Source organism: Gymnodraco acuticeps, unplaced genomic scaffold (genome assembly GCF_902827175.1).
Source record: "Gymnodraco acuticeps unplaced genomic scaffold, fGymAcu1.1, whole genome shotgun sequence".
In the NCBI taxonomy this organism is placed as follows: domain Eukaryota; kingdom Metazoa; phylum Chordata; class Actinopteri; order Perciformes; family Bathydraconidae; genus Gymnodraco; species Gymnodraco acuticeps.
In genome coordinates, this window is record NW_022989799.1 from 165,897 (window position 1) to 176,667 (window position 10,771).

At 42.7% G+C, this 10,771-nt stretch overlaps 2 protein-coding genes across 3 annotated transcripts in view; one reads left to right on the top strand and one right to left on the bottom strand.

The window, feature by feature from the left end:
- ttc27 (tetratricopeptide repeat domain 27) overlaps positions 1–9,271 on the top strand; it is a 110,249-nt gene extending 100,978 nt beyond the window's left edge. Inside the window, exons 19-20 of the mRNA XM_034223051.1 lie at positions 7,008–7,108; positions 8,859–9,271. Of these exons, the coding sequence (XP_034078942.1) occupies positions 7,008–7,108; positions 8,859–8,984 (227 nt within the window). The 3' untranslated portion in view covers positions 8,985–9,271. The remainder of the gene's footprint in view (positions 1–7,007; positions 7,109–8,858) is intronic.
- LOC117550601 (protein NYNRIN-like) lies at positions 787–5,739 on the bottom strand. 2 transcript variants are annotated; one of them, XM_034223045.1, is made up of 2 exons: positions 4,887–5,739; positions 787–1,898 (listed from the first exon to the last, which is right to left on the bottom strand). In XM_034223045.1, exon 2 carries the CDS (start codon positions 1,802–1,804, stop codon positions 860–862), a length of 945 nt encoding a protein of 314 aa, XP_034078936.1. In that variant the 5' UTR covers positions 1,805–1,898; positions 4,887–5,739; the 3' UTR covers positions 787–859. The 2 variants fall into 2 exon arrangements, with proteins under 2 accessions (XP_034078936.1, XP_034078929.1); XM_034223038.1 differs by having other exon boundaries at positions 787–1,136; positions 1,314–5,739.
- Positions 9,272–10,771: the final 1,500 nt, after the last annotated feature.

Sequence of the window (10,771 nt, forward strand, 5' to 3'; positions counted from 1 at the left end):
GCGGGTGTGGTTAAGGTGTGGTTCTATGTCTATCACGAAGGTGTGGTCGCTAACAAATATTGGTGCGCACGTGCCTGTCCAATTTATTGGCAGAACTGGATAAGCGTTGTTGCCACACAGCCACCATCCTCCTTGTACCCACCATGTACCATTAGATTGTTTGCTCAAATAGACTGGAGCCCCTTCGCCATTAACAAGTGTCTGGTTACAACCAGTGGTGTTTCCCATTGGTACAGAACCTTCTGTCTGACTGTAACACATAGGGTGTATAGCTTCATTATTTGGCATGACTACCTTTTGTCCTGTCATTTTACGTGGCACTGTCATGTTAAAGTTCACCCAAAATATCTTATTACAAGTGCCATTGCTTAAACCTGGGGCATATGGATTCACATCGTTGACTTTTATCCCTGAGTGCTGGTATCCTACACCTCCCATGGTAGCAAAACATTTAGCTTGTGATTTACTCATCCTTTTACCATACAGAGTTACTTGTCCAGTTGACCATGGCATGTGGGAACAAACATAACAATTTGAACGCCCTGTCTTTGTAACAAGTTGATGGACATAGGCATACCAGGCATTTGTCATCCTAGGTGAGCGTGCAGTTTTGTCGTTGTGGTTCCATGGGTCATCGTTGAGTAATGACCATTTTTTCTCTCGATGGACCTTTTTTTTTGTTGAGGATTCCTCACTCAATTGTCTTATAGTCATTAGCGTCAGACCCAGCAGGGTCACTACAAACAACACCTTTCCCAACATAGTCTATTTGTGATAGTGGTTCTGTTGTTTTCTTCACCGGGGTTGAGACCAGTATTTCCTAATGAAACACCGCCCTTTGTAGCCGGACTTCCACCACTTATCCATCGTTAAGTTGGAGAGGTATTATCTTTTTGCAGTGGCTCTGATGTATCCACGTAGTTCTTTCGGCGATTTTTAGTGCAGTCGGTGTTGTCAGCAGTACCGTGTAGGGACCGTCCCACCGTGGACAGTGCCAATGCTTCCTCTTAATCACCTTCACGAGGACCTGGTCACCAGTCTGCACTCGAGTGTCCTGCAAGGGAGTAGAAATGTCTGGCAGGTTATTTGTTCGAGCTATCTCATTGCTTCTGAAGAGTCTGCTCATCCATTCAGCTAATGTAGTCCCTGCCTCAGCATCATCCTCCTCCCTCACCTCGTCTGTGATTGGTAATCTGAATTGCCTTCCTGTTATGATCTCAAAGGGAGACAACCCTTTTGCCGTGGGCGTGATTCTCATGCATGTTTCTACCAGAGACACACATTCCACCCATGGTCTTCCTGTTTCCTCCATTGTTTTCCTTAGTCTTAACTTTACTGTTCCGTTTGTTCTTTCCACTAAGCCTGCACTCTGTGGATGATATGCACAATGGTTTTTTAATGTTATCCCCATATGTTCGGACAGTTTGGTAATAACCTGATTTACAAAATGAGACCCATTATCACTGTACAGTTTCTCTGGAATACCTCTGTTTGGTATTATTGTCTTGCATATGGCTTTTGCTACGGTAATAGCGTCTGCATGTTTTGCTGGGAATATTTCAACCCACTTTGAAAACGGACATATCATTACCAAACAGTATTTGTACCCTTGGCATGGTGTTAGTTCGATTAAGTCCATATGCATGTGTTGAAATGGGTATGTTGGTGGAGGGAACTTTCCTCTCTGTGGTCGCTCATTGCCTTGAGCATTGTGTCTGCAACATACTACACAGGCTCTACAAAAGTTTTTAGAAAATGTAATGTAGTTGTATGTATGGAAATGTTCATTTATTATTGTCACCATCCCTCCTGTTGAGACATGGCACGGCCCATGACTCAAATGAGCTGCTGTTTTGTAGAGACTAACAGGGAGTACTATCTTGTTGTTTATTCTGAATGTTCCCTCAGGGTCTGTGGTTGCTCCATCTGTCAACCATTTCTTCTTTTCTCTGTCGGGTGCGTTGTTCTGCATATCCCTTAATATCACAAGAGGTATTGGTTGTGAAACACTTTCCCCCTTCTGCAAGAGGATATGGAACCCATATTCGCCCATAGCTGCTAGCTTCGCTACCTTATCCGCGTGTGCATTGCCAAGTGTTACTGCATCCTTCCCACTGGTGTGCGCAGCGCATTTGCATATAGCAATGCTTTTCGGCAACAACACCGCTTTTAAAAGATCAGTCAGCAGCTGTGCATGGGTGACTGGTTTTCCTGTTGATGTTTTCATGCCCCTGCGGGCCCATTGGGCTGCAAATATATGTACTGTTGAGTGCGCATACTGGCTGTCTGTCCACATAGTCACATCTTTTCCAACCCCCGCTTTGCATGCTTCTGTAAGAGCTACTAATTCCGCTGCTTGTGCAGAATATGTGTGGGGGAGTCGGCCTGCTTTTATGACCTGTGAGTGTGATACAACTGCAAACCCTGTTTGATTTTGGCCTGTTATAGATTTAGAACAGGACCCATCCACAAACCATGTTTCGCCACTGAGTAGTTGTATGTCTTTCAAATCTGGTCTTGGTTTGCATGTTCTGTCAGTCTCTTCTTTACAACAGTGTGGTTCTCCATCTTCTGCTGTAGGTATTAATGTGGCTGGATTTAAGATATTACATCTTTTTATCACAATGTGTGGTTGTGACATTAGTGTAGCTGTCAGTGCCAAATAATGTGCAGGTGATAAGAAAGCCATTTTGGTGTCATGTAACAACATGGTGACTGCGTGTGGAACCATCAGTGTGAGTGGGTGGAACAAAACTATTTCTGCTGTACAATGTACCGCCATTGCTGCCGCACATACTGCTTGTACGCATACTGGTAATGCTTGTGCTACTGGGTCTAACCTTTTAGAGTAGTAAGCGACAGGCCTTAGTTTTGTGCCGTGTTTTTGTGCCAATACTGATGTCATAAACCCTTTTTTGCAGTCAACTGTTTGTACAAATGGTTTTTCATAGTCTGGTAATGCTAACACTGATGACCCTACGAGACACTGTTTAGTCCTTTCAAATGCAGCTTCTGCCTCTTGTGTCCATTCTATCTTGCCGGACATTTTCATGTCATTGTCTGAGTATATGCAATCTAGTAGGGGCTGAGTCATTCCTGCGTAGTCTGGAATCCATGCTCTGCAATAGTTAGTCAGCCCAAGGAATTGCATCATTTGTTTTTTTGTTGTTGGCTTTGGTGCGTTTAACACCGTCTGTTTCCTCTCTGAGTGTATGCGTCTCCCTTCTCGGTTTAAATTGTGGCCTAAAAAGATCACTTCCTCTTTCACAAACTGAAGTTTCTGTCTTGAAACCTTGTTTCCTGTTTTGGCCAAATGTGTCAATACTTGTAGTGTGACTTTTGTGCTTTCTTCCTGTGTGGGTGACGCAACAAGAATATCATCTACATATACCAAAATCTGCGATGTGTCAGGTATCTGTAATGTAGCCAAACAATTTGCTATTTCTTGTGAAAAGATTGTTGGGCTATCCACATACCCCTGAGGTAATCTGGTGTATGTGTATTTTGTTCCTTCATGTGTGAACCCAAACCATCCTTGTGAGTCTTTTTCTACAGGAATGGAGAAAAAGGCATTGCTCAAGTCTATCACTGAGAACCATGCCATATTTGGCTTAAGGCCGTTCATTAACGTGTGTGGATCTGGTACTGTTGGGGCTGTGCTTTGTACAGCATCATTTACTGCTCTTAAGTCTTGAATCATTCTCCATGACTGCCCATCAGCCTTTTTTACTGGGAAGATGGGGGTATTGCATGATGCATCAGGGCACTCACGCAGGATCCCTGCTTTTAGCATTTCTTCAATTACAGGTTTGATGCCAACTTTTGCATCCTCTTTTAAGGGGTATTGTCTTATGTTAGGTCTGTAGTTAGTTTTTGGTCTAACGTGTACAGGTTTTGCGTTCACCATGCGACCTACATCACATTTTCCTTGTGACCATACGCATGGCGGCACCGTTTTCAGGACCTCTAAGGCCTCTTCACTTAGCATACATCATTGTTGTTCAGGGTCGTCTAGGTGGGCGCGTGGTGTCATCACTAGAGTAAACCCTAGAGTTTTGCGCTTTAACCCGCCTCCAGTTTGCCAACCGTTTTTGTCATCTGTCCATTTTGTTATCCTGTTACCTCTAGCCACTAATAAACCTAAGTCTCTCCATGAAGTCCCTGGGCCCTTAGCTACTGATATGTGTGGCGTGGAACCTGGTTCCATTATCAAGGCAGTGGTTGATGGGACCCTAGCGTCAATTACAACATCCCCGTGTTGGTTTGCATACATCGAGTGGAACACTACCCTCTGTGGTGTCAGTCGATGCACGAGCACATCATAGTCTTTGTCTGGGCCAGGGGTGTTCTTGTACTTTAGTGTAACGTGCAATGCGTCAGGTTTCATTACTTCTTGGCCATGTTGTGGGGTGAATAGTGTTAACAGGTGTTCACCTGTGTTTGTCACGTCAGGTTGTGGCATGTCTAGTGACCAGTAGTAGTTGGGGGTGTTTATGGATTTTTGAAGGAAGACCTGGTCTTCCACCTTTTCTCCGGGCCCTACTGCTCGCATTCCCCCTTTGACTGGTACTACACTGATTTTTAACATTTCCATGCCGTCTCTCCCTAGCAAATTGACAGGGCAGTTTGAGATGAACACAAATTTGAGGGATGCCTGGAGGCCTGACCTTCTATCTTCCATAAAAAGTGGCTTTGAAATCGACCTCTGATTTATGTGTCCATTTGCTGATTTTACAAACATAGTGCCAGTTGGTGGCCACATTCTTTGGAACTCTTTGTTCACTACTGATGAGTCTGCACCGCTGTCACATAAAAATTCTAATTTTTCCCCATTGATTTCGATTGTTCTGGTAGGTTTAATACTGTTGTCTGACAGATTCAGTAATACTTCAGAAAGGTCAATGTGATGTGTGTGGACGTCCTCTTCTTCCTTTTCTACGTCTAGTCAGTTGTCATAACTATGTAGGTTATGTGAAGGGGGGGGGCCATGTCTTTCGTCTTTGTACTGTCCCTTTTGTCCCCCTTCTTTTATCTGTGACATCTGTTCCTCACAGTCCCTCGCCATGTGCCCCTCCTTTCCGCACCTGTAGCAGAGGAATTTGCCTTCTGCGTTTCTGCCTCCTCCTCTGCCTCTGCCTGCTCCTTTTATGGGCTTGTTCAGCCCATAAAGCTGCGACTCGCAGTTGAGCTTCTAACTTCTTTCTTTTCTTGCCTTGTGTTGTTCCAGCTGTTTCTGCTCTCAATTTGTCGCTTAATTCTCTTACTGCTGTTTTCTCCAACTTTCCTCGGAAGCCGTACAGTTTATACCATTTGCTACAATAACTGGTGCTGCCATGACTATATATTTCCATATATCTCATGTCCCCTGTAGCGGCAGGCTTACTCCCATTGGACCCCATTATTCTAGCTTTGTGTTCCTACTGGACAACGTGCCGGTCAGAACCTAATTCCTAATTCACCACTAGTGTACTTCAACAGACCACAGAGTTTTTGTTATCACCGTTAGGTTTCCACTCTGTGCGCTGATTCCACCTGGTGACACTTTTACACACTACTTTCACTCAATCACTCATAAGTGTACCCAAAGGCACGTCAATTTCTACCTCCTTAAATGGTGGAGAAACCTTTCTCATAAGTGTACCCAAAGACACGTCAATCCTCCTTAAATGGCGGAGAAGCCTTTCTCTACCTCCTTAAATGGTGGAGAAACCATGTATATCAACTTTTATCTTACCCGTTATCTGTGGTCACTGGTCCGGTTGGATTCCGTCAATCGTGCCGAGGATGAGGGAGGTTGGACATATAAGCACCGGCCCGGCCACGAATTCTGCGTCCCGGGTCTTTCTCGGGGTCGGCTGATGATCCCGGCTGTCGACAGACTTGCGGCGTGTCTTTTCCCTCCTCCTTCCCGTCACGATGTGTTGGATTCCGGCTCCGAAGGACCAATTAATGTTGGGTATTTCTATATTACTTTGTAAGAGTAAACCCCAGCTCGGTTCAAATATACCAAAACCCAGTGAACAAAGATAACAGTACTCGAGTTTCAAGTTTACTTGCTGCAAGGAGAATCAGCGAGTGACAGGTCATGTCAACTCCAAAACCAACTCTGCTCCTCTTCTCTCAGTGCAGTCTCTTTATTACAAAAATACAGTTACAAATCATGCATGAGGAAGTGTATGTAACCAACGGCTTTATTTGTCAATGGCAATTGACAATTTGTCAATTGTCTTGTGACTCGCAATCATGTGTGTGTGTGTGTGTGTATGGTCCACAGAAAAGGGGAACAGACTATTCTCTGTTCCTCTTTTCTGACTATGGTCTCTTTACAACATAAAATGACAACATATTATGAAAACACGTTTATCCTTCAATAAACTCTAACAGTTATATAGACAAATTAGTATAACATAGACAGAATAAAAGCAATGCAGAAAATAAAAGGATAAAAGAAATGTAGAAAATAACAAATATTGATTGATAAAACCAAACCAACAGCTACATATACACATATATAAACAAATATATCCACTCATTAATACATGATAACTCGGACTTGACTGGACTCAAACACAAGCAATGATGACTCGACTCAGACTCCTCTTAGGTGACTCGGACTCGAGCACAGGTAATGATGACTTGGACTCGACTCTGACTGTTCCTAGGTGACTCAGACTTGGATTCAGACTCGAAGAGTGGGGACTCGAGCGACTCAGACTTGAGAATTGGTGACTTGACTACAACACTGGTCTCTGATTCCAGCTTAGTTACTCTCCACAATCCCAAGGAATATTCAGTACAGCAGAATGAGCATGGAGCTGAATCCAACATGAGAGAGTAGTCAGGAAAGAAGAAGCTGCAAGTAGAACACAACAGGTCAAACACGCGGTGTACAGGCTCGTTTAAAACAGACACCAAACTAGTTCTGTATAAATATACAAAAATGTGAAATGCACTGAGTTGACAAAACACATAAAAACCACTTATCTGACTTGTCTCTTTGTTTTCAGTGACCATTAGTTGCAGTAAGAAGAAGAGTAATCCAGCAGAAGCTCTTCAGATATTGTCCTCCACCCGCCTCAGCCTCAAGAGTCTGGCCACCAAAGCTAAGGTACAGTCCACCAATCAGTGTCCACTGCCTCCACTTTCCATGATGCTGATGGTTCCGCTTTGCTTTAAAGTATAGCAGTGATTGGCAAGAATCATATTCAGCATTGTACCATGGCTGTGTTCTTACCTGGGTTTGAATCCATCCTGAAGGGTGGCACCTTGCTCGATTGGTAACGGCTAGGGGTGTAACGGTTCACAGAAGTCACGGTTCGGTTCATACCTCGGTTTGGGGGTCACGGTTCGGTACGGGTTCGGTACAACAAGGAAAAGCAAAAAAAAGTCCCAAATGCATTTTTTTTTAACAGTAGTGCAAGTTTTGGTATGAACATAAGGAACTCTAACATTTGGAATCATTAACTGTATTACACAGTTAAAAACAAACCACAAACAGTAACACACAGATGGCCATATTATTTATAATGACTGATGTCAAACAAAAAGGTTAAATAAGCTGTACAACTACAAAGAATGTCTTGAAAATATTAAAATAAATAATAAGAAAGTGTTTCAATCACAATCAATAAAAGGCAATACAGAACTGTATAACATCTCCTGATGTCAAAATATAAAATAAATACAATGATAAATATATAACAAAATAAAATCTGTACCTTTATGAGCAATGTCTAACATGTGTAATTAACTTGTGAGTGTGTGAGGCCATTATGCCTAAATAAAGGTACTCAAGCTTTACTCTATTTTCAAGTTTTTCTTCAAAAAGATGAGTTTGTCTGCGTTGTCAGTAGTGAGGGCAGATCTGTTGGTGGTAACTATGTCACCTGCCGTCGAGAAAACCCTCTCGCTGGGGACTGAGACTGACTCGGATGTGATTGAGCATGTTTGACGTGTTACCACTAGCATACCGCATCACTGTCGAACAACGCCGACACACCGTCCTCGTCCGATCCACAACTCGCACCCCATCATTGTTGTAGTCCACAGGGAACCCGAAATGTTCCCACACACCTGATTTAAAAGAAGCAGGTGGGTCTTCTAGCTCCTGTGTGTTGAGTCAACTCGCCATAGCTACTAACTTTTCTTCTTCATGTATTGTGTTCGTTTTGTTGTGTTTTGTTCTTGTTCTTCATTTGTTATTTACGGGCGGCTGGCTTTTAGGCGCAATACCGCCCCCTGGATTATATATAGTGTAATACTGCCCTGAGTGACAGACTTTTTTCCCACTCGTAAAAAAAGGCGTATTCGCCGTGTGACTGCATGTGCCGAACTGTGACGTCCGAACCGTGACGGTACGGGACGAATACGGATACCGTTACACCCCTAGTAACGGCCATATATTATTTTATGCGTTGATACTTATGTTAAGAGCTCATCCTAGTGTTGATATTATGAAAACTGTATACATTATGAATGCTACAAATTATTTTACAATGATAAAATAATCTTATGATCATAGAAACATAACCATGCTGTGTTTTTTATAACTATTAACAAAAGATTATTAATATTTTGCTCTCAATGTCAAATAAATCAATAGTTTATTTGAAAAAAGACACACAGTAGTCGCTATTCCTTTGATACTTAAACATTTTTTTTGTATACAATTTGATTTGTATTTAGTGGTGAATTCTATGTCTGCTAAGTCTGCAGATGCTTCTTAATTTTCAACCAAATAAGACACCTAGATATGACTTAGCAGCTAAGTGTATATTGAACACATTATTATTATGTATTTGTCTTATGAAATGAGACCTCCTTATCTGATCCTCTTCCTCTGCGTTACTGTTTTCCAGCAAATGCACACAGATGTGGCCACAGGTCAGCTCCACGGGGAGCTGCTGGACGGAGTCGCTGCTCTGGAGCAGGTCCTCACCGAGCTGCAGGAGCTGAGCGCCACGCTGCGGGGCCCATCACAGTGACGCTGGGGGCCCATCACAGTGACTCTGCGGGTCACTCACTCTGCGGGGTCACTCACAGTGACTCTGTGGCCCTGAAGGCTCCGCAGTAGTAAAGACTGCTCAGAGAGCGACAGAAGCAGCAGTCGTCAACCCGGTGCATTGTTGGTCACCTTTAAATCAAGACTCCTGAGAATAACATCAGTTAAGCCAAAGGTCTGACTTTGTCATTTTTATGATTATTTCTTTTTATCTTAAATGAAAACCATGACTGTAAGACATAAAATAGTAAAATGTTATACATTTTGAAAGTTTGCCTTTTATTCTTTTTTGAGTCTCTCTTAAACCTCTTTTTTTCATTGATGATTTAACATCTTATCACCATGACACGTGTCAGTGCCTTCCAAAATGCATATGACACTTGATAACGCAAACCAGAAACTATTTTCTGATCTGCTATGTTGAGGCCAAAAGCTACTTTGTTAGGAAATGATAAATGGAAACGGGAAACATCAGCTTTGTCCCTGTAAAATGTGTCCCTGTCTTTGACCCTGACAACAGAGAGATCCCGTGATGGAAAGACATGCAATAGATCTCGTGTGTACAATAACATTATACACTATCCACATAACAAAAACTATACATGGAATGAAATGGATTCAGAATACTTTATTCTCCATTCAATTTACATATAATGGAAATGTGTCTTTGGCACTGGCAAATGAGATACAATAACACTCGCCATACACAGTACAACATACAATTCATACACTCAAAAAGAGGGAAATTGAGAATCATGATGACATGTGTTTACCTGTTTACCGTAATGAAAGGATGATATTTCTGCAGTGGTGTAAAGTAACCAAGTAGATTTACTCAAGTACTGCACTTAAGTAGACATTTGAGGTACATTTGAGTATGTTCATGTTACACTACAGCAGGCAGCTGCCCCCCCCACTGTAGAGCCTTTCCCCCCCAGCTGCCCCCCTAACTTTTGTGTCCCTAAAACTGTACTTGTAGCAACAAACCTACACTATGTCCACAAGCTTCTCAAGCAACGAAACAAGCAGTTCATTAATTAAAAGTGAATCATTTTAAATATCATCTTAGGCCCGTTAAAAACGCAGCTACGGCCCTGCATTAAACTGCGGAGCGGCGTTCACAGACCGCGGCTCACGCAGCTGCAGAGAGGGAGCGAGCTGTCCCAGCACCTGAAGGTGGATCAGCTTCCCCTGGGAGCATTTCCCCTTCCACTAGTTTTGTTTTTACTAAGGACGAGAGCTTGAAACTAAATATTAATAAAACGCTGCTGTTTGAATCGATAGCGTTTAACAGACGGTCGCTGTTTGGGGCATTACATTACAAAATACTACGCAGACAGCGCTAGCTGGGAGATCCATCACTTTATTTGCTAAACTATGCGGTACTATTAAATCCATGTAAACTACACATCATAGCAATGAGGCCGGATAAATTAAACCAGGATACATCCTTTACCGTCACACTGGATCTAAACACAGCTGCCTGTGTGCGTTTGATAAATACTTTCTGATTTTATATTTAGATGCTACTTATCAACTACATGGCCCTAACATGTAAAGTTATACAAGCATTTGTACCAGTGCTTTTCACAAGTAGACTCTTTCAGGCCAGAGTATAGGAGTGATTCAACAACAACACAAAGACATATCTGAGAAGTGATCAGGATGAACAGAGAGAGGAAAAGGAAAAGAGAGTTCACTGAAGAGACCAGGAGGGTCAGAGCAGGAGGAAGAGGAGGAGATGAAGAGACCAGGAGGGTCAGAGCAGGA

What these genes read in the sequence shown, in the direction of transcription:
- LOC117550601 (XM_034223038.1), bottom strand. Translation starts at nt 3,988, where the DNA reads ATGCTAAGTGAAGAGGCCTTAGAGGTCCTGAAAACGGTGCCGCCATGC. An exon ending in AAGTTAAGACTAAGGAAAAC is followed by an intron (nt 1,137 to 1,313) that starts AATGGAGGAAAC and finishes AGGGACTACATT; the next exon opens with AGCTGAATGGATGAGCAGAC.